Source organism: Podarcis erhardii, assembly GCF_964252035.2.
Source record: "Podarcis erhardii genome assembly, chromosome: 3".
In the NCBI taxonomy this organism is placed as follows: domain Eukaryota; kingdom Metazoa; phylum Chordata; class Lepidosauria; order Squamata; family Lacertidae; genus Podarcis; species Podarcis erhardii.
Window position 1 is genome coordinate 83,933,972 of NC_138507.1, and position 23,497 is coordinate 83,957,468.

At 43.2% G+C, this 23,497-nt stretch overlaps 1 protein-coding gene across 1 annotated transcript in view; it reads left to right on the forward strand.

The window, feature by feature from the left end:
* The first annotated feature begins 187 nt into the window (after positions 1-187).
* Positions 188-23,497, forward strand: part of TTC27 (tetratricopeptide repeat domain 27) — an 86,823-nt gene continuing 63,513 nt past the window's right edge. The window contains exons 1-8 of the mRNA XM_081856566.1: positions 188-441; positions 2,531-2,714; positions 5,464-5,593; positions 6,152-6,292; positions 10,269-10,371; positions 13,194-13,358; positions 18,820-18,956; positions 22,926-23,038. Coding sequence (XP_081712692.1) covers positions 351-441; positions 2,531-2,714; positions 5,464-5,593; positions 6,152-6,292; positions 10,269-10,371; positions 13,194-13,358; positions 18,820-18,956; positions 22,926-23,038 — 1,064 coding nt within the window. The 5' untranslated portion in view covers positions 188-350. The remainder of the gene's footprint in view (positions 442-2,530; positions 2,715-5,463; positions 5,594-6,151; positions 6,293-10,268; positions 10,372-13,193; positions 13,359-18,819; positions 18,957-22,925; positions 23,039-23,497) is intronic.

Consider the following 23,497-nt stretch of genomic DNA (forward strand, 5'->3'; position numbering starts at 1 on the left):
CGACACGTGCCAGCTGGAGCCACACAGGGCTCCGCGTTCCTTGCCACGTGCGGCGTGCGCACGCAACCCTCTCCCTCCCACCCATATCTCCCGGCCCGGGAAGAGGTTTTCCGCCAGCACCTGACGCCGAATGGCGTCGTTGCGCATGCGTTGCTGCCCTCTCTCCCACCGACCGACCCGCCCACCTCTCCCAGATTGCTTCGCGCTACTGGCATGGCGGCTCCCTAAGGCCGCTTAGTGCACATGGGTTAGACTGGCCACGCGTCAAAAAAAAAAAAAAAAAAAAAAAAAAAAAGCAAGGAAGCGGCTTCTCCTCCGTCTCGTCTGTAGAGCAGGAGCGCGTGGAGAAAATGCGGGCGTTGGAGCGTGTGTTGCTGAGGGGCTTCCCCAGCGCAGCGGAGTCGCCGCGGTGGAAGCAGAACGAGGCGGCTTCGGCTGCAGGTAAGGCTTCGGCGAGCCAGAGGCAGCCTTCGTCGCTCATCCTCAGGCGCGCCTTGCCTCTCGCCCTGGCAGCGGGGTGGGAGCCCTGTCAAAGCGGCGCTTCATCCTGCCTCCCCTTGCCCTGGTACCTCCGTGAGTGGGAAGTGGGCGGCGTGTCCGCGTGTGTCTCCCAAAGGGAGTAGTCGCTGGAGTTATTTCTTTGCGGGGCTGCTGCTGCTGCAACCCTGGCAGTCGTTGAAGGTGCGAAGGGTGCGGGCTGAACCTAAGACATCAAGCTTAACCCATCGAAGAGGCAATTGTCAGTGCTGCCTGCTTGTGTTCCGGGATGGATAGGAGACAAGGAGTCATGGGGGCGTGGAGAGGCAGTGAGTCTGACACCCAACAATCAGTAGATAGCATTGTCACTTTTTCTCCTCTCCCCCGAAAAATAAATGGAGGTTTCACGTATTTGAGCTTCAGTAGTGGGTACGAATGTCGCTCGTTATGATATAGACTGCCCCTGGGATGCTGGGGCGTTGCGTTGCTTCGTAAATGATTGATCTGCCAAGTTTTTGCTAACCTTTATTATAACTTAAGTATGTCATGCTATTTCATGCTTACTGTCTGACTGTTACAGATAGGCTCCGTGAAGTCGCAAAAGCCTTTAGTGATCCTCCTCTCCATACTGTTGTTGCCACAGAGACTATTTCCAGTTCAGAATTTTCCTGATCATGGAATGCAATAGCCATGTATTAACAGTGCAATATTTTGTAAACCTCATGAGATGCGCTTGCATGACAAGTTGCTTTTAACTGGTGTTTTGAGCAGTGCTGTTTTTCTAGAAGAAGAGGTGCCAGAACCCACAATGAGCACCTCTCTCATTCTCTTTAGAATGGCAATGGCGCTCACTTGAGAGGCGCCAGAAAGTTATTCCTTAACTTTGTTTATTAGAGGTCTGTAAAGGTGACAGTAGATATCAGGTTGGATTTCTAAGATAGAGGCCCAGTTTGGATTATCATTCAAGGTTTCAAAAACCTTGGTTTATGAGCCTGTGAATGAGCGTTTGGCCCAAGCACTCTTTCCCTGCCTCTTACCTTTCCCCATTGCACACTGTTTTCTGTGGGAAATCCGGTTCTGTAGCTGCTGTCCTAAACTACAGTTCCCTGCTGCATCCAAGCTGGGGAACTCTGCATGGGAGCCAACTCCTAAGGGCCAAGGTCCCTTTGCCCCTCCCAAAATAAAATATTTGAGGGGCCGGGGCCCCCAAAGTTGATGAACATTGCCATTCAAATGGTGTGAGTGCACAGTGTACTGTGATCAATTATGTGAGTAGGGTTTACCTACCCCCCCTTCCAAATATTGTATTCAAGTTGGCATCCTTGGGCCCAAGTACGTGAAGGAGTGCCTTCGAGCACGATGCACCCCCCCCCCTTTGGGCTATGGCACTCCCCCTTAACTAAGATTCATTTGTCGCCCATATATTTAGATGCCAACATAAAACATATTTATTTTCCCAGGGTTTTGGTAACTAGCTGCATGTTTTAACAAAGAGGGGTTTTTTGTCCGCCACTTTGTGTCTTAAAGGTTGTTCCTAATCAGTCAATGTTTTAAATGACTGTTCTGTGATGTTCTGTGTGTGTGTGTGTGTGGTGTTAGCCACCTCGGGGTCTTCAGGGAAGGACAGCATATAGTAACCCATAGTTAGATATAATACACATTGCTGTCTGAAAGAGGGCCTTGTAGGACCATCAAGTCCAGAATCTAAAATTACCTAGCTGCACCACTGTTTGCAAAGAATGTGTGAGGGTTAAGAGCAAATGATTAGAAGCCTAATGTCTGGACAGCTGGTTCTTGTTTACAAATTTCAGTCTCTTTAAAATCTTTGTTGTAAGCACACCATAAGAGTCCAGCATGAATGCTGTTTTAATTTAGTAAATGCCAATGGGTATTTTTCTAAAGCATCCCAACATCTTTTCCTCTGATATGAGATGTCTTAGAATGCAACACTATAATTGTATAGGATTAAGTCTCTTTGAAGTAAGTTACGCTTGCATTGAGTATACATTAATCAAGATAGGATTCCTAAGACTTTCATTGTGTTTTATTTTAGAGAGTGGGTCCTTGTTGCAGTTGTTGTTGGAAGGGAATTATGAGGCCGTTTTACTAAGTAAAGCAGTTCAGGATATTTTCACAACACCTGAAGTAACAGAAGAGGATACCATTGCCAGCTACTTAGAAAAGCAGATTCAAGATTATCTGGACTGTTCTTCTGCAGATACGGATCCTATGGAAAGGTAAAAATAATTATTTGAAGAAGAATTTTTTTTTTCATACTTGATGGTATAAAAATAATAATCTCAAAATAAAACAGCTATTCTGAACACATCCTAGTGTACTATCTCAGAAATTATGGGTTGTTAAGTCTTTTGAATATTTAGTGTTCAGATTTTTCAGTTTCTCAGGCATACCAGTGGGGCAGAACTGACCCCCAAACCTGTAAGAACAAAAAGCATTGTTCCCCCCCCCACACTAAATTAATGGGGAGGGGTTAACACATCACAAGGCAATGTACAATTATTGTTGAGGCCTGCCTTGAACATGGAATTATGGAGTTAATTATAAAACAAAAGTTTTACTATTCTTTTCAGAGCTGTCATGCTTTAACTTCTCATGTTTCACCTTACCTGTAGACAGAGGGTTAAAAAGAAAACGCAACATGAATTATGAAAATAATTTGTAGGATCAATGCAAATCTGTAAATCCTGCAACGTGTTTTCAGTAACCCTAGTAACTGTAGACATCTGTTGTAAGAAAACTGCAAGGATTTACTATGACTATGAGACTTACATATAAAACACTTTGTACCATTTTCCTATGTGTAGCTCTTGAGCCTTTTGTGTTTGTATTGTGGTTTTTTAGCCATATTATATTGGGGCTGATTTGTTCTGATTTCCTAGTTTTTGGTGGGCAACCACATGGGAGAACACATTGAAATATTCTGAATCAAAACTGAACAGCTCTATTTGTCCCCCATGACAGCAGTCTAACAAAGAAGTATGTGTGCACATAGTTGGGCTTATTAAACAGTTCTACTGCAATCAGTTGTATTCATGAAAAACCAAGCTGCTTCTTAATTCAAATCTTAAGTATGCTTCTTGCGTCGTTGTTGCTGCTGTTTGCATTGCAGTTGCTAAGAACTTTAATGTTGAGATTTCAAAGTGGGTTGCTTTTTTAAGGCTTCCCTGGTATTTAAGGGAGGCATAAACAAAGGCAGAGAACAGAAGCAGAAAAACGGAAATGAAGAGCTGTGAAGATAAATAAGAGACAGATGGAAGCATAATGAGTGAGATCCAATGTATTCTGAGTGGACATCCACTTGCACAACTCAGCTTCTCCTTCCTCTTCTCCTCACTCGCAGCTCCCCAAGCAGTGGCGTAGCGTGGGGGGTGCCAGGGGTGCCGGCCGCACCGGGCGCAACTTGGGCAGGGGCGCACTCGCACTAGCAGCTCTCTGCCCCTACTAAAATCCACTGGTTAGGGAGCCCGAGCTCGCTCGGCTTGGCGAGGAGGTCGCAGAAGGGGGAGAGCAAAGCCTTCTGCCGCTGGCAAAAAAAGGAGAGGAAGCCGGGCGGGCGGGCGGGCTGGCTGGCTCGCGGGGGTCTGGCTGCGCCTGCTGCTGCCGTTGCCGCTGCTGCCGGGCTTTGACAGCTTGGCGAAGCGGAGGGAGAGGTAATTGCGTCTCTCTTTCCACTGGCCGCCTGGGTAGTGAGCCGAGCGGAGCAGGGAGTCTGGCGAGGGGGCGGGAAGAGACTTTCCCCCCTTTTTCCCACCTCGCCTGGTCAAAAAGGAGAGCGGAGTCTCCTCAGGGTGCCCTCAGGCAGGGCAGGGCAAGGCAAGCAGAGCGAGGAGGAGAGAGAGGGGAAGGGGGGGGGAGCAGCCAGGAAACGACGCGGTGTGGAGGGGGAATCAATTAAGGAGAGAAGCCTCGCTGCTGCTGCTGCTTGGGAGAGTAAATTACTGTACTTGCCTTGCCCCGGGTTAGGGGGCGCAAATTATTTGCCTTGCCCCGGGTTGGGGGGCGCAAATTACTTGCCTTGCCCCGGGTGCTGATAACCCACGCTACGCCGCTGTCCCCAAGCACCCCCAGAATCTGCACAGGAGGGTTGGGGACCCCACAGAGCAGATTTTAAAGCTGTGCATGCGGGAGGAGAGAAACTACAAGTTCTATTGCACAAGCAGATTTCCATTGTGTAAGCAGGCTGCCACAGTTGGGTCTCACCCAGGTGGAGTCATGTGCAGTAGCCCCATCTGAGGAATAAATATGTGTCTGGTTATTGGGATCAAACTCATTATTTTTACGTTTTGGTCTTGATTGTTATAATTGGCAACTGTTGTGATTCACAGATTGCTTTTCGATGGCATATCTAAACTGACAACCTGTGCAGATGGGGCAGGACTGTGCTTCTCATTGATGGCATTCCTATTTTAAGAGGTTAGGTGCATAATAAGATTTGTTTGGTGCATTGGGTGAATGAACATAGCTGACTCTGTGCTGCCCTACATGTTTTAGAATGTTTACAGGCAATTTCGGCCTTTTATGTTCCATCGCCTTATGCATCTAGCCATGCAACAACCTCTGATAAATCCAGAGATAATTTTATTTTCTCAGTTTAAGGGAGATTTCCTGCCCTCCTCCTGGTTTGGGAGAAGGGTAGAGGATTCCTCCATTACTTATGCTAAGTTTGGAAACCATTTTTATCTGTCAGCAAAAAAATATAATTGATAAGTCCGTTCAGTTCTCGAAGCACGTCAGGAAAATAAAATCTTACAGCCTTCCTTGAACAATTGAGTTAAATGTTCTTCAGATGGATATTTTTTCATGCAGATTTGTAACTGTTCCATTTTTTGTGTGTGCATCTTCCATCTTTTAAACTAAAGACTTGCATAGAAGGAACAGGACAATTTCTACCTGCTATTTATTTATTTATTTATTTATATATGTATGACCGTATCAATAAAAATGGAATTGTTTATTGTCTTGCAGGCAAAGTGTGGTGTTTCTACTTGGTGTGGGGAGCCTTCAGTTGTTTGTACAGAGCAACTGGACTGGGCCTCCTGTTGAATTGCAACCTCAGGACTTTTTGCAAACTGTATTACTAGAACAATACGGCGAGGTACTGTTCTCTTCTCTCTCCACCACCATCACCCCACTCCCCAGGACAATAGTATAGTCACTGTCTTTTAGTGGAAAAATATTGATATACATCATGCTGATCTTATCTTGCTAGGTGCAAAAATAAAAATGGGGAGAATTGCTGCAGGTGATCTTTTATTTTCCTCATGCTGAAACTTCTCCTCAGAAATGGTTCGGCATCGTCACAGAAGTTAAAGATGTATAGAGATTGTGCTCAGCTTAGGTGTACATTAGAGAGAAACCTTCAACCTGCAGTGGAAGAATCCATTTTGCTTTGATTTTAATGGCCAATTTGCATACAGCATGCCATGTATAAGTTCAGGAATTATTGACAATGAGAGGCGAGAGGAAGGATTCATGGTTTCAAAGCACCATTTGCAATGTGAACTTTCACCTGTGTTTGAATTTCTGTATTGCATAAAAACATTTCGAGGTGAATGGGCTAAAGTAAATTGGTGTGTGCGGCACGCAAATTTTGCTTCCTCTTGAAGAGTAATTTGAAGTTGCTTAAAGTGAGTTTCTTGTTTTCTCCTTCCAGCCCAGTACATTGTCTACAGCTGTGCTGAGTCTGCTGGTTCTAGATGGTGAATCGATCTATAGCCTGACTTCCCATAGTGTCTTGCTGATGCTAGCTAGAGCAGTGCTTGTGAATTCAAAGCATAAACTAGAAGCCATACAGGTAAGGGGGGAAAAACACGAAGAAATACTTATGCTTGTTTCCAGCTATCAGTGGGCTTATATTATTCATATTGTTCCTTGTACCATATGCGTTTCTTGAGTAACTGGGGGAGACAGGACTAAGGCTTGGAGGTTCAAAGCCACAGCGTAGTGAAAGGGTATGGCATGCAGGGTCAAATTAGTGAGAAGGTACTGTAACCTGGGAGCAAGTTGGGAGAAAGCAGAAAGGCAAGCAAATCCTCAGTACAGTGGTACCTCTGGTTACATACTTAATTTGTTCCAGAGGTCTGTTCTTAACTGAAACTGTTCTTAACCTGAAGCACCACTTTAGCTATTGGGGCCTCCTGCTGCCACTGCCGCGCGATTTCTGTTCTCATCCTGAAGCGAAGTTCTTAACCCGAGGTACTATTTCTGGGTTAGCGGAGTCTGTAACCTGAAGCGTATGTAATCTGAAGCGTATGTAACCCGAGGTACCACTGTAGTAGCTTCTGTGGTAGCTGCAGGAACAAGGCTTCCTTGCTTGTTGTTCCTGAGGCAGCCACTCATATTTACTGTCTGGCTCTCTGACCCCACTTGGTGTGCTTTCTCAGAGTGACTCTAAACCTCATTAGTTTGCACCTGGCTTCTTCCCCCAAGTCTGGCTACACAGTGGTTGATGATGATTTACATGATGCTGTTCCTGGTGTCCAGTCACAGGCTCTGAACCCTATTTTATTCATTTAAAAGTTTTTCTAAACTGCTTAATGTTTTTTAAAAATTCTGTAATTTTTAATACAGTACTACTTTTTAATATATACTAAAAATGTATAATTTTGTACAGCTTGTAAAAAGAAAAAGAAAATCAGTTAACAAAAATGCAACCTAAAACTAATAAAGCAATATAATGTCCCAGGAAGCTTTGGCATTTTGAGTAGGCAGTAGGCATTTTGAGTAGGCCATTCTGCAGTACTTTTACCTTGTGAACAATCAACCTGGAGATGGTTGGATCTGTGCTCCTTAGTGCCTGAAGGAGGCTCTGTCTTATATTCCTGTGCTGGGCTAGTTCTGTGGGCTGTGACAGAGCACTTGTGAGTTGTGGCAAAGTACTGTGAAGGATCCCTGATGCACAATATTAAAACCTATTTTTCCCCCTTCACTGGTAACACATTGCTGTTCCACTCATTGTGCATTTATGAACATTCATTTCTTGCCTTGGGCCTCTAAACAGTCATACCAAATAGTATAAAGGAAATAAATGCCACCATGGAATAGGTGAAATGTTTTAAATGCAATTCTATCACTGTATTTCTTTCAACCAAGTCATAACAAAACTCTTTCCGGTCTGTGCTCAGAAAAGGGAAATACTTCTGCAAATACAGTAGCAAACCAATATCACCCTTATGGTAATTGCCAGACATTATGTCTTCAGACAAAATCAGCCATTCAGTTGTGAATATTCTTTGCCTTTTCAGTGTATTGTTTGATTCTGTTTATTTTAATGATAATTTTTACAGTAGTCTATGCATTTTTTCTGTGCTGCACTTTAATGATATATATATTCCTGCTCTAAGACCATTTGGTGAAGTGCAGATTATAAATTATAAGTGACAAATTTCTTCTGATTGGACAGCATGGAACATATCTTTTCAGTCTGTAAATCCCAGCAGCCTGCAATAGAGTCCCGACTGAAAATAATCTCTAGGGGGGTTTACATGGTAGGAAGTATAAGATGGAGTTCATTGTGTCCTCAGCTGCAGTTTGGCAGCATATGCACAGTCACTGTTTGTTCTTACGGTGGTATATCTGTTGTTTCAATTTCTTATGCACAACTTTAAAAAATAAATCACAGTCTCAAGTGGATCCTGATATTGTATATTAAGTGACAAAGGGCACTTTCTGAAAGCATGATCTCATGAACACTTCCTGTGGGAAAAGGAAGTGGAAGCCCCTGGAAATATTTTGTTACTTATCAGCAGTCAGGACCCTGACACAGAGGATCATGAAGACCAGCAGGGCAAACAGCAAAGGTGCTGAACCCAGGCCCTAGCACTAACATGGGCAGAGCCAGACGCATACCCACACCCCACGAGATGGCATCAGCTGTGTCATATTCCACTGAGGAACTGATCCCTGTTACACCAGGGGGCTTGCATTTTCTGCCTGGTCACCGACACAGGCATCACAGAAGGCAGGAGCTGAACTAGACATATTCAAGGAGATGACTGTCAATGGCTGCTAGCCAAAATGGCTGCCTACATGGTTGGAGGCAGTAACGCTTGCGAATGCAAGTTGCTGGAGACCACAGGAGTGAAGAGTGCTGTTGTACTCAGGTCCTCCTTTCAAATTTCCCACAGGCATCTGGTTAGCTACTGTGAAAGCAGGATGCTGGTCTAGGTGGACTGGGAAGGCTCTTATTACATTCTTAACTTCAGGATTCCCACCCCCCACCCCCCTTTTCCTAATAGCCACTTTCTTTTACTTGTCTTGACAACCAAAGCCAGAGTAAATCTACGGCCTTAATACAAACACGATGCTAAAACATGATGTAGTGTTATGAAGAAGAGCAGGAATGACTTTGTACACTCCTCCGCAGATGAGAAGAGGAAGTTTAAACCTTCCATTTGTGGTTTCCTATTTTTCAAACTGTGGTTTGAATAATTCAGTCCAAGTGAATTGAACCACCAAACCTTGTTGTACATTGTGTGGTTTGAACAACCCAGAATGGCCAAAAGGTCAGGGATGATGGGAATTCTAGTCCAATGACTCCTGGCACCATATTGCTTTCAGGCCTGTTCATAATAAACTGGTTTTGTGACCTTGTTGTTCTGGGTGTTGGGAGTTGTTTAACTATCAGTCACAATCTTAAAAAAATTCCATATCGGGCAGCAATATATAGTCGTTTCTTTTTATTGTGTTCACATAGTGATGCCGAAATAATTAGTGAACATCCAAAAGAGGCCAAAGTTACTTTTAAAAAACAAGTGTTTTTTATCTGGGTTGTGTGTACAGTTTTCCTCAAAGCATGTTTTTGTATTGCAAGCTTTGGCTAACAAAATACTGCTTTTTGAATCCCTGTGGAAAACTAGCATTAACTGCAGGGTGGCAGAACAACATTTACAGTCTAACATAAACTGCCTTGTAGGTTCCTGAACAAAGTGTCAAAATGTAAGAGCTGACCTCTCTAACAGTGTCTCCTGAATAAGTACCTTATTTTATTCAGCTTGATAGCATAAGTCATATTTCATTGTGTCCTGTGTGAGACAATACAATATCCATCCTGACAGGTGTTTCTAGAACAGTTTTAATAAACAGCATGTGATTGTTCCTTGAGATATTTTTGCCCTCAAATCATGCAGTCCTTATGATGCCTATTGCAGGCGTGTTATACCATAATTGCCTTGCACTGAGCAGAAGTGGCAAAATCAAGGCTAACTAAATTTCCCATTAGATGCTCTAAAAATGGTATTCTGTTACTCCATAAGAACCTCTGTTGTCTTATTTCAGTGACATTAACAGTTTTCTGAATATTCCAAGGTTTGCAATTTTTCAGTCGTTCCTTTGGGCCTCCGTTTTCCTATACTAGCTATATTGTTGTTTCTTTCTCTACAGTTTCCATTCTTGAACTAGATTCTCATAGGAAACTGCCTTAGATCGATTCAGATCATTAGTTTTTCTACGTCTGTGCTGACTGGCATTGGCTTCCTGAGGTTTCAGACAGGAGTCATTCATAGCCTTCCTTAGGACCTTTTGTATATCATCTACCACTGAATTCCACCCTTTCCTTCCCATCCCACTGTACAAGTTCCCTTTCTAGGAATATGAACCCCGTGATCTTTGTAGAATATATTTTTCCAGGTCAGATGATCTCACTGTTACGATGAATTGGCTGTGTGATAAGGTACAATTGACATGTGAATGTGCTCATAATAAAATAGAAATGTGGGGATTTGAAACCAAGTGGATTTAATGTTTACAATATTCTTCGTTGCCGTTTTTAGACATTGCCTTGGTGGACTCTACGGTGTGTGAATATCCATCAGCAGTTGTTAGAAGAAAGATCACCTGAACTCTTTGATATTGCCCAGGCCTGTATACAACAAGGTATACTTAAAATTGACATTCACGTTGCATTCTATTTGGATGACCATTCTTTTCTTATATTTGGGATTATTTGTTGTGTTCGTTTGATTGCTTAGTCCAGAAAGCGAATCATAAAAAGTTTCATGTGAACTATTTTTTAGGACTTCTCTCATAACCTGAGAGAACTATGAAAACAAATGAATTTCAATGCACCCTGCTATTGACTTGTAAGACATTTGCTCACTGGCTGTATTTTGATGTCACACTATACTTTAGGATTATATTCAACACTGCATGTGGAAAGATCTGCCAAGGGGAATTCCCCTTCTTCTTCTTCTCCTCTCCCCATGCATAATCTCCTCTGGAGGATCTGCTCTAAACACATGTAAAAATGGCATTAAAAAAAGTCAGGTTGAGCTTTTCTAGGATCTATGCGCCTTCTGTATTCAATTAAATTTGCATTTGAAATGGCGTGAATTTAATGGATGCAATTAATGTCCTAAACATCAGTGTATAACTAATTGGAAAGTTGCTTTCAGTGAGCAATATAAAGCAATGTTCTCCTTCATCCTGAAGCAGCCTGACAAGGAAGGCTATTATTAACATAGTAATTGTAGGAATAGAAAGAAGATTCTTTAAATAAAAGATTAATTACATGTCCATCCAATGGCATTTAACCTCACTGCAGGCGGCGCTGCACAGTGGTTACCACACAGTTTTTATGGATATTGGTCCATTTTGATCTGGAAGTAAGTCACACTTTGTCCATTGGGATCCAAGTATGTATATGCAGGATTGAAGAAATAAAACAAAATGGTCTCTAGCAACCTTAAATCTTTTCAAAAAATGGGGGGATGATAATGTTATTGATTAATTAGAATAAAATCCCATTGAACACAAGAACCCTGCTTGATGAGACCAAAGATTCGTATATTTCAGCACACTATTTCCCACAGTAACCAACTGGAACAGAGGCATATCTAGGCTCCCTTGCGTCCTTGGCAAGGAGCCGTATTGGTGCCTCAACCCATCCTTTGCTCCCTTGGCAAGGAGATGTTGGCCGCCCAGAGCAGGTGGGCAGGCTCCTAGCCACTCCAAGTCAAGAGTAGAGATGCTGTAATGATTGTAATGATGTAGATGATTCTGTCATAACAAGCCAGTAAGTGTTGCAGTCTTTGTGACCTCATTGTGTGGTTGGGTATATTTTATCCTTCTGTTCTTCCTGGATGGATGTTTTGTAACCCTTCAAAGCTTGAAATACTTTTCAAATACAGGCTCTAATTCTCCATAAATGTTCTGAGTTACCTATTCTTCTTAAAAAGGTTGTCTTTAAATAGCAGCCAGCTTACAGCAATATTAGGAGTTAATTGAAAAGATGTGTACAGTCTTGTAATTTGACAGGTACTTATTCAATCAGATGTAAATGATTTCTAGAAATGTTCTTAGCTTTGTAAGTTTCTTTATCATTTGTGTAGGAAGCAAGATAAAACTTGACTGGAGCAGATTATGGGGGCATGCAGGGAGATGCAATGGGAGGAGAGCATGGGAAAGTCCCATTGTGAGAGTGCAGGTCTGTTCTGCTGGCAGATAGATAAACTTGGGTGTTTTCTCTTTCTGTTTAATGTACCCGTCTCAGCTTTGTGGATAACAGCAAAGTATTATGATCTCAGTTGCTGATATCAGTGGGGCAGATAAAGATACGGCTTCATGTTTTTCGGCTTTAACAACAACCTCTGTTTGAAATAGGATGTGGTTAGTGATGACTGTGAAGATTAATTGGAAGATAAAACAAATTAGCTTTATATGACAACATATTCTGGTTTGATACCAAGATTTTTCATACTTGAAAGCAGTATGTTGAAATAAATTATACTTGGCAGGTACGCTAAGCATCTTTTTATAAAAAATTACATCATTCGGCTATTACTAATATCTTGTAACTTAAAAAAAAATGTACCATGGAGCTCAGCCAGTTTCTTAAATAGAAAATCTTTACTAGAGCTATCATTCAATTCGTAAGTGCAGAGCAGTAATTTTTTACACACACACACACACACACACACACACCCACACACACCGGTCCAGCTTCTTGATGCCAAATCTATAAATATCCAGTTCCCTTTGTGTTTGAAAAGGATATGAAGGCAAAGCATTATTGCATACTTACTATTCTGTTACTGTGGTAGGATTATATTACTGCTCTGTCTGGTCTACAACCTTGACCAGCTTCTAAGAATGTAAACCTTTATAAAGTGCTTTCATTATGGGAAAATGGGGCTGTTTGGGATGTATATATGCATGAGATCGATCCATTCTTGTAAATAGTTTGGCAGCTTATTTAATAAACTGCACTAGAAAATAATCCAGTATTTTCAGAAATTGATATTTGGATGAAATGCTTGGTACCATTTAAGGACTATAACCTTGCATGTGGTCCCTGACTTCTAATAATCCTAGACTTGTTTTTCAAGGCTGGCACTGTTTTCCCGATTGCAGGCATGATTCCCAGTCATTTTGATCATGGTTGAGATGGGAATGGCCCATGAACTCAGGTTTACCTTTGCCCTCCCTTTCTTTCTTGCATATCCCCCACACCGCTTTCCTAAATTTGATTACAGTGGAGTACTACTACTACTACTGCTGCTACTTATTATATTGCTATCCAAGGTGTGTGAAAACCTAGAGGACAAAGGAGCCATTTTAAATTTTAAAAACTGATGTTGGTGTTGTCTTGTATTGAGTGGCAATACACAAGGTGTTTTTCCTCTGCTTCTCATTTTTTGTTTCCTTCTCAGTCCCATTTCCTAGTTGCCTCAACACCCTTTTTTTGTTTTGTTTTGCAGTGTCTGAAATTGAAACTTTATTTACTGATGACGAGTGCTGGCATCTTGCTGTTCAGTTCCACCTGGAGTGCGCTTACACGTTCTTGCATTACTATGAGTATAAAAAAGCCAAAGAACACTTTCTTGCAGCCAAAGACATAACCAAACTACAGATTAATTTAACAGGTATGTTTCTTTTCCCACTTCTTAAACATTAATATTTAACACTAACTAGGTTTTGTGTTACTTGAAAGTTGGAAAGGGAAGATAATGGAGAAGGTGTTCAAGAGTGCTAACATATTTCTGTAGTGCTTTATTTGGGAATTACCTTCGATGAAATCATAGAACCACAGAATAAAATTACAGAATAGTAGAGTTGCAAGAGACCCCGAGTATCATCTAATCCAACCTTCCTTCAATGCAGGAAATCTCAACTAAAATTTTTGGTTTCGTTCTACAAGTATAATTTCTAACATAAGAAGTATGTTTAGGGAAGCTTTTAATGTTTGATGCATTACGGTATTTTAATATTTTGTTGGAAGCCGCCCAGAGTGGCTGGGGAAGCCCTGCCAGATGGGCGGGGGTATAAATAATAAATTGTTGTTGTTGTTGTTGTTGTTGTTGTTGTTGGGCGGGGGTATAAATAATAAATTGTTGTTGTTGTTGTTGTTGTTGTTGTTGTTGTTGTTGGGCGGGGGTATAAATAATAAATTGTTGTTGTTGTTGTTGTTGTTGTTGTTGTTATACCTGCTGGATCAGGCCAGTGGCTCATCTAGTCTAACACAATGGCCTATTCTCACAATGGCTAAGCAGATCTCTGTGGGAAACCTACAAGGCAGTATGCAGGATCAGGGTTCAAGAACACTCCCTCTTCCTGTGATTTCCAGCAACTGGAATTCAGGTGCATATTGCCTCTTAACAGCTGAGGTGGCCATTGTGGCTAGTAGCCACTGGTAGCCATATCCTCCATGAATTTGCCTAATCTTTTAAAACCTTCCAAGTTGGTGGTCATCACTGCCTCCCATGGAAGTAAGTTTCATAGTCTAAATGTGTCCTGTGTGGGGGGAAAGTATGTCCTTTCATCTACCCTGAACCTTCTAACATTCATTCAGCTTCATTGCTCTCCCCAAGTTCTAGTGTTGTGAATGAGAGAGAGAAACTTTCTGTCCACTTTCTCGTGCCATGTGTGATTTTACAAACTTCCATTATGACCTCTTCCTCACCTTTTCTCTCAAGTAAAAGTCCCAAATGCTGCAACCTTACCTCATGGAGGAGTAACTCCAACCCCTTGATTGTTTTGATTGCCCTTTTCTGAACTTTGTGCTTCTTTTACTTTTCTGCGTAGGATGCCTGTTCATTAGATTGCGTATGTTTCCTTGAATACTGGTTGCTGGCACAGAGGGAAGTGGGAAATGGACAGAAATCCCCTCTTCAGTTCAGAAATGTGGTCAGTCTTTAGGAACTTGGTGCATGAACTATCTCACTATTCATTGCCTCTAAAAATAAACCCCTGTCTCAGTTGGTAGAGCATGAGGCTCATAATTTGAGGGTCGTGGATTTGAGACCCACATTGGGCAAAAGATTCCTGCATTGCAGGGGGTTTGACTAGATGACCCGCGAGGTACCTTCCAACTCTACAATTCTAGGATTCTTCCATGATAATTGACTATTTGGTGGTTCTCTGTCTTTTTCAGTTAATTGTTCTGGTGCTGGCTCTGCTCTGCCTTATTTCTCTCCCCACTGCCTTCTCTTGTTTTATCTTTTAACTGGTATGTTCTGTAAAAAGCTGTATGATCTAGAGGAATTGCCAATATTGTGGGATGGGTTTACGACTTGCAGCTGGTAAGCTTTGGGTGAAGAAGGAATACTGGAGTGGGAGCATTTAGAGTAAGTATTAGCACATCAAAATACAGCTGCGGTTTGTATAAACATGACTCAGTTGGGAGTCTGCTTGCTTTGATCTCTGCCTTGCTCTTTCCAATTTTACTGAGCCTAAGTAAGTTGCGAAGTGTGAGGATGTCATGTACAATCCTTGAAGAGAACAGAGATCTTCGTTTGCAAGTGACAGGCCCACAGTTTAATAAAGGTGAATGAAACTACTCGTTTATCAGTTGCAAGGTACAACAATACAATAAAAAAACATAATGGGGCTTTTTGCAACAAGAAAGTGTTGGCTTCTCATTTCTTTAGGAGTGCAAGCTTGACCAAGAGGCAACGCTGAGTTACTGATTTTACCTGTTAATAATGTACAAAGCTAATAGTGATCTGCTGACCTGACACATCTTGTTGAGGAAGCACCTATCACACACAGCATCAGGAGCACCAGCATTATATACCATTGGGGAGAAGAGTCATAGCACATATTTTTCCGTTTAGGTTCTATTTCCAGCTCCTTCTATTAAGAAAATTTCAGAGGTAGGGCTGGGAAAGGACTGTGTGTGCAAGACTTTGCAGAACCATGTCAGTAAGGATAAACTGAACTGGCCTAGATGGACCAATTGCCTGACTTTGCTTAAGAGAGCTGTCACCTCTTTATATTCTCAGAAATGCATCAGAGAGCACCTACCAAGTATGTTATGACAGGCGTTGCTGTGATTCTAGGGGCATAAAATTCTCAAGATTAATTACAATAAATGCTTAAATCATAATTGGGATATAGTTGGTTCATGAGCCATTCTTCTGTCCTGTTTGTTGCACCTAATCTTTGCTCTTATTTGGGCTAGTTCTGCCTATCTGCACACAACTCATGAATTGATTTGCATCTATGGATAAACTTGTAAGTATTCATGATTGTCTTATGGAGCTAGAGTCCAGGTTCTGTTTGACTACATGCTCAGGTTAGCATAGGTTTTATGCTGCAAGATAATCCCTTAGAAGTAAATGCATATTTTTCAGTTGAATTTAAAATAATCAAGGTTTCAAACTATACTTGGCCTTTATCCATGCCTTAATGAGCAGTCCAAGTGGAACTCGTAACAGGGTGAAAAAATCAACAAATAATCAACTCTGATTGATTTAAACTTGCCGTGTTTTCAACTACAAGGACATTTGTCTTAATATAATTGTCCTCACAGAAGTTTCCTGTGAATTCGTGCCAGAAAAGAGTGGAAGAAGAATTGTACAGTTTAATTTTAAAGAGCATGTAGCACCTGCTGTACTTTAAATTATTTAGTGTGTTGATGTCAATTGGCAAGTTACGCACAACTTCCCAAGGGTGCCATAAGCTAAGTTAACATGGTACAGCTCTTGCACAGTCCAAAGCTGATTTATTCTGTGTCAGTTTAGAGCCTAATAAGCATACATTGAAAACCAACAGTTATTATATTTTTGGGTACTTCTAAAGTTTGGAACTGGTTCAGGTTGGTCAAGAGCCATTGAAAGTTGGGGCCAAACTGGATGTGGCACCAAATGCATCTTGGCATTTGAGGTATACAATTTTTTGTCATGTAAATTAGTGACTGATGGTGTTAATGGGGAATTTTCTCCCAATGAAGGAGCAGCTTCGGGGGGGGGGGGGAGGGTTAAATTGCCATTCCACACGTGATCTCAATAATTAAGTCTCCCAGATCATATTTACATGAACATGCTTGTTTTTTTAAATGCAAATATGCATTTTATGTCACCTCTAGTTTGGCCTTCCTTTGGATAATCATGAGTAACATGTCAGTAGTACTGCTCCTTTATGCACCGTGAAGGCAACATTGGGTGTTCTTGGCTAGAAAGAAGCCTGCTCAGTGGAAACTCCTGTTAACACATTTATGAGGACATTTCACATTGTTATGGTGGTCCAAAAATATATCATGACAGTCTGCCTTTAAATGCAATACACTCTGTTTAAATCAGTAGCATAGGAGGAAGCTGAGTAAAGATCCTAAACGTGTGCATTTATTTATGGTCAGAGTGAAGGAATAGGTTATTTGGGTGTCAGTACCCAGATTAGTGAGGTTAAGTGGGACTTGCCAATGTCAAAGAGAAGATCTGTTGCTGTGGCCTCAGTGTGAGCTAATGAAGGTCTCTCGTAAGTGCATTAGTGCTGAGGGTGAAGGGGAAAGGCTGTATTTTATCACAGTGGTGTCATGTCAGTAAAAAGCAAAACTAAGTCCAGGCAAGTCTGAATGGATTTCTTTCAGCTGAGTTTGGACCCATCAGTAGGGAGAGTGGTGGAATCCAAATTCGTAACAATAGAAGATGTTAATGCAATATGTTAAGAGCTGATTTTGTTTTGACCCAGTTTACATGCTGATTTACTAGAGAGTAAACAGCTGCTTTTGAGGCTTTGTGGTCTGACTTGCTGTAACTTGAATGAACACAAATTTAGTGTTTTCAAAAGCACATTTTTCTGCCAATGGAAAGGAGAAAAGTATTTTCTGTTTCCATTCTGTTTGGGTTTTAAATGAGCATTGTCAGACTGAATATTTTATGAGTTAGCTATAAATCTGTACTCAACAGGGCTCAAGCTGGAGTAGCGATGATCCATAATTTAGTGGTGCCACCGTGCTATAATTAGAGAAGCTTGCCTTATAATGTGGCCAAAACTATAGCATCTCTTTGAAACCGCATGGTAAAAATAGCCTCCCAAGTGCTTTGCTTAGTTTCTCGAGTATGATTAAATATGATAAACGACTTATTAATTTTGTACTTAGCTATGTTTGTGAAATTGTAATTCCAGTTGGGATACATTTTGGTGGAATAATTATTCCTAATTGTTTTATCATTATTAAATTATAATTACTATATAAGTTAGAGCTCCACATACATAATTCTGTATTTTATTTGAAATCTTAACTGTCAAGGCTCTGATTCTATCTGGCCACTATCAGAATCTCTGGAAACTGTTGCTGCAGTTAATATATTATCCAAGCCTGCTGCTTATAAGTCCCTAAGGCAGTATAATTGAGGAGAGCACATTCCAGTTGCCTGACAATCTCTCCCAGTGGTTTCATGTAGTGCTAAATGGGGTAGAAGATAAAATGAAACCAGATTGGACCCCATAAGACATGGATGGAACCTATGGCCTTGCAGATGTTGTGGGACTCCAAATCCCATCAACCCCAGCCAGCATGGCCAATGGACAGGATCAATGGGAACTATAGACCAACAATACCTGGAAGGCCACAGGTTTCCTCAGTACTGCTTTCTGGAACCTGCCTCTAGGAAGTCTGTAACTACCACAGATTAGTGCCTCCTCTTTCCCCAGATATCATGAAGGATCATGTTAAACGAGAGACACCCTCAGTGTAGCAGTGTGTCCTCCTAACAGTAATCAGCTTTAATTGTGAAATATACTTATCAAGTGTTTTCAGTTATTTATTTAGCTAATTAACAGTACAGCTTATATTGGAAAAAGCCACTGTTTATTAATACGTATTTGTGCTTTGTTGTAAATTTTATTTATCTACTATGACATTTATACCCATCCTTTGCTCTGTAGGGAACTCAGGATGGCATACATGCTGTTTCTAGTCCATTTCCCTTCCAGGCACTGACCAGACTTACACCTGCATAATCTATCGGCAAGGATGTCACATCTTGTGCCTTGAGAACATACCCTCATACGCCGTGAAATATGTATATGTGTCTCTTAAAGTGTAACTTCGATATATGTAACTAGAATTTCTGTTTCCTCTTGATGTCTAACTTTCTGCAGGTGCCCTAGGAAAAAGGACAAGATTTCAGGAAAAATATGTAGCACAGCTCATATTAGATGTTCAAAGGGAAGATGGCATCCTCCTTCCTCACCGTGAGCTTAGTCCAGCACCTTCCCCACTTGAAGATTTAACAAAGGTATAGGAATTTTTCTTTTGAAGTGTAATGTGCTGTTCAGCTTAAGTAGATTGCCATGATTGCCTGTGTATGTCTTATAAAAGAGAATAAAGGGGACTTTGAAGGCCGATAGAAATTAAGACTGCATTATGTGTATGAAAGGTACAGTTATAGTAGCATTTATTTTATAATGTATAAATCTTACCTCATTGTGTGCTGTAAAATGGTAATGACAGATTTTATATATACAGCATGTATGTATGTATGTATGTATGTACTTACTGTGGTGGATAAATCCACAAAGCTTTGGCCATTTTAGCAAGAACTTTCCTGGAGCCTAATGATACACACACACAAAATTCTTTCATACTGCTGTGTGGTTTCAAATATATATTTGGTGCAACATCCTTAGAAAATGCTGCCAACTTAAATCAGAGAGGAGCAAGGGAGAGTGCCAACATGCATGTGTGCTCACTTGTTTGTTTACAGAGGCAGTTTCCTGTTCAAGAGTGTTGTGTTTGGGCTGGTGCTCTACTGATAAGCATTGCCTGTATGGTTGTTTGCCTTTCGCTAGCAGTGACTCAAACTAGATTCAGACTACTGTGGGAAGATGGATGGAAACTGTATCCTGTGTTACCATGGATTTGTTGTTCACAGCAGCAGTTTTCAATGAACAGCCGTTGCTAATCTAGGGCAGTAGTCAATGAAATAGTTGCATGCATGCAAGCAGGAGGTGTTCTGGGGCAGGGACAGGGTGTCTGCCCCGGGTGCCATTCCAAAGGGGGTGTGTGACAAAATGCCGACCCCCAATCGGTGGCACCTCCTAGGGTGCTTGCTGTGCACCCTCCAACGCACGTCACGCCCCCCACGGACGGCACACCACGCCTCCCGGGATGTGCACAGCTCCAGGTGCCGGAGGGTTTCGGGGAAACCCAGAACAAATTTAGGGGGTGCATGCAGGGAGGAGAGGGAGGAAACGTTCCATTGTACAGGAATAAATCATTGTGCTGGCAGAATGTTTGCCTTAGCGCTATCTCCAGTAACATCTGTGTAGGCCATACAGAGTACCGGGAAAGTTCACAGCAGCTTGTATTGCAACCTGGAGCAGCATGCTGAGGTAGACATGCAGTTCTCTGCACTATGGTCCATGTGTTCCTTCATGCTTGCACATGGCTTAGCATTAAGTCTGAACAAGGGATACTGTGTCAGGCCTGGTCGTTGTCCTCTTCAGATCACCACACAAACACTTCTTGTTCTTTTATAACTTTGTATTGTGTATTAACAAAATAATCTTATAAACAGTTCTTAACTATTATTCCTCAGAGTCACTTATTTCAGATACCTTCTGAGCTCTGTTTCTCCGTGACCAGCCACCCTCAAAATAGTGAAGGCGCCTTTCCCTTCGTTTTTCCGCTCTTTTTTCTAACCTCCTGGCTAGAGCTGGCCTGTATCTCCCTTCCTCCGAATCTGAGCTAGAACTTAACCCTTGCCTTTCCTGTGAACAGCCGGTCCCTCCCTGTTGCTCCTCTTGCTCCGTTCTATTAGATTCACTGCTCTCCTTCCCCCCTTGGGGAATGCTTTCTCCCTCTGATAAACTGAAAACTTCTAACTCTTCCCTGACATCCTGGTTTGTTTTGCTCTATATATGTGATCTGTCTCTTAAGGTTTGTTCATAGTTTTCTGATTAGATATACAGTGGTGCCCCGCAAGACGAATGCCTCGCTAAACGAAAAACCCGCAAGACGAAGGGGTTTTCCGATTTTTAGCGGCTTCGCAAGACGAATTTCCCTATGGGCTTGCTTCGCAAAACGAAAGCCCATAGGGATATCTCCGGGGACAGCGGGGAACCCTCCTCCCACCGCAAGCCCCGGGAAGAGAGGAGAAGCTGCGCGCCTTCCCCTCTGTTCCCGGACCTGTCCTGAAGGCGGGAGGTCCGGTGGGAGGTCCGGGAACAGAGGAGAAGGCGCGCAGCTTCTCCTCTCTTCCCGGGGCTTGCGGTGGGAGGAGGGTTTTTCCTCCCCACCACCAACATTCAGAAGGCTGTTCTGAAGGCTGGCGGTGGGAAGAAAAGCCCTTCTACCGCCTCCAGCCTTCAGAAGAGTTCCCCGCAGGGCTCCCCAAGCTGTGAATGTCTGCCGCGCGCGAGGGGCGCTCTGCTTAAGAACGCCCCTCGTGCGGGGCAGCAGGCTGCTATCCGCAGCTTGGAGAGCCCTGTGGGGAAGTCCGGCAGGGCTCCCCAAGCTGCAGATGTCTGCCCCGCCCGAGGGGCGCTCTGCTTAAGAGCGCCCCTCGTGCGGGGCAGCAGGCTGCTATCCGCAGCTTGGAGAGCCCTGTGGGGAAGTCCGGCAGGGCTCCCCAAGCTGCAGATATCTGCCCCGCCCGAGGGGCGCTCTGCTTAAGAGCGCCCCTCGTGCGGGGCAGCAGGCTGCTATCCGCAGCTTGGAGAGCCCTGTGGGGAAGTCCGGCAGGGCTCCCCAAGCTGCAGATGTCTGCCCCACCCGAGGGGCGCTCTGCTTAAGAGCGCCCCTCGTGCGGGGCAGCAGGCTGCTATCCGCAGCTTGGAGAGCCCTGTGGGGAAGTCAGGGCTCCCCAAGCTGCAGATGTCTGCCCCGCCCGAGGGGCGCTCTGCTTAAGAGCGCCCCTCGTGCGGGGCAGCAGGCTGCTATCCGCAGCTTGGAGAGCCCTGTGGGGAAGTCCGGCAGGGCTCCCCAAGCTGCAGATGTCTGCCCCACCCGAGGGGCGCTCTGCTTAAGAGCGCCCCTCGTGCGGGGCAGCAGGCTGCTATCCGCAGCTTGGAGAGCCCTGTGGGGAAGTCAGGGCTCCCCAAGCTGCAGATGTCTGCCCCGCCCGAGGGGCGCTCTGCTTAAGAGCGCCCCTCGTGCGGGGCAGCAGGCTGCTATCCGCAGCTTGGAGAGCCCTGTGGGGAAGTCCAGCAGGGCTCCCCAAGCTGCAGATGTCTGCCCCACCCGAGGGGCGCTCTGCTTAAGAGCGCCCCTCGTGCGGGGCAGCAGGCTGCTATCCGCAGCTTGGAGAGCCCTGTGGGGAAGTCCGGCAGGGCTCCCCAAGCTGCAGATGTCTGCCCCGGGCGAGGGGCGCTCTGCTTCAGAGCGTCCCTCGCACCCGGCAGCAGGCTGCTATTCGCAGCCTAGGCAGCCCTGCAGGAACTCTTCTGAAGGCTGGCGGCGGGAGAAGGGCTTTTCTTCCCACCGCCAGCCTTCAGAAGGCTGTTCTGAAGCCTGGCGGTGGGGAGAAAAGTCCTCCCCCCCCCCCAGCCTTCAGAAGAGGTCCGGGGAAAGACTGTCCCCGGACCTAGTCTGAAGGCGGTCTCCCTAGGAACGCATTAATTGATTTTCAATGCATTCCTATGGGAAACCGTGCTTCGCAAGACGAAAAACTCGCAAGAAGAAAAAACTTGCGGAACGAATTAATTTCGTCTTGCGAGGCACCACTGTAATGATAAACTGGGGGTTGTTGTTTCCTTCACATGCTTGCAAGGAGGAGCAAAGCAGCCCAGATTGCCACATTCACAGCAAGCCATTAACTAGGGTCCAGTGTGACATGTTGAAAAAATGCCACTTTGTGTACATGTACATTTAAAAGCTAAGTCATTAGATATCAATAATATTAATCTGTCTAGCACAGTGGTTTTCTAACTTTATATTTTCATGGATAATTTTCCACATTGGCTTTACTGAAAAACCCTTTAGCAACCATTGCAGAACCTGTGTGTGTTAATTCTGTTTTCCATTCATGGCTCTACAGCTCTGTCAGTTGTCCTGCATTATTTAAAAAAATCATCTTCAATACAGTTGTTTTTCTACTAGGAAAGAAAAAAACTTTTCTTTTTACTGATAAGTCAATATGAGAATTTATATTTTTGGCAGAGTTCAACACCAGTACTGCTGTTAAAGGTTTTTTTATTGTAACTTTCAAATAGCTGAGCAATTTTAATGTGAATGATCACTTGTGTGATTTTTTCCCACCCAACAGAATTATGATTTAAATGATGACACAGTGTTAAATGAAATAAAGTTTGCAGAATCTCATCAGAACCAGATGCCTGACTTATGTGCAGAAGAGCTTGCTGTTACCCTTGGAATTTGGTAAGATGATATCTTTTGGTTCCACTTCGTCACTCTCTCAAGTATATGGCTGCAGCAAAATGATTATTCCATAAAAACTTCTTGGTGAAGTACTTTTGGGGATGAGGTTAGATCCACACATGCACTTGCCTGTAGGGCTGGTTGAAGATTCCTTCTATTTGTACCTTCTTCACACAAAGCAGGAGACTAGGGGCCAGGTTAAACTCAGTTGTGGAGCTATTGGAAGTCAATGCAATGAGTCCCATAGTGCAATGGAACTTCTCCCCCAAATCTGCTTGGGAGAAGAGAAGGAAGATTATACCATCTAGAAAGCGGGAATGTTTGTGCTGATGAAATGTTCTGCTTAGAGTGACATTGAATTTCATATGATTTGACTGCTCTTTCGCTTTAACAACTTGGTGTATTATAAAATATATCTGATCTGATAATCTGAAAGTTTTGTACGTGATATTTATAGCT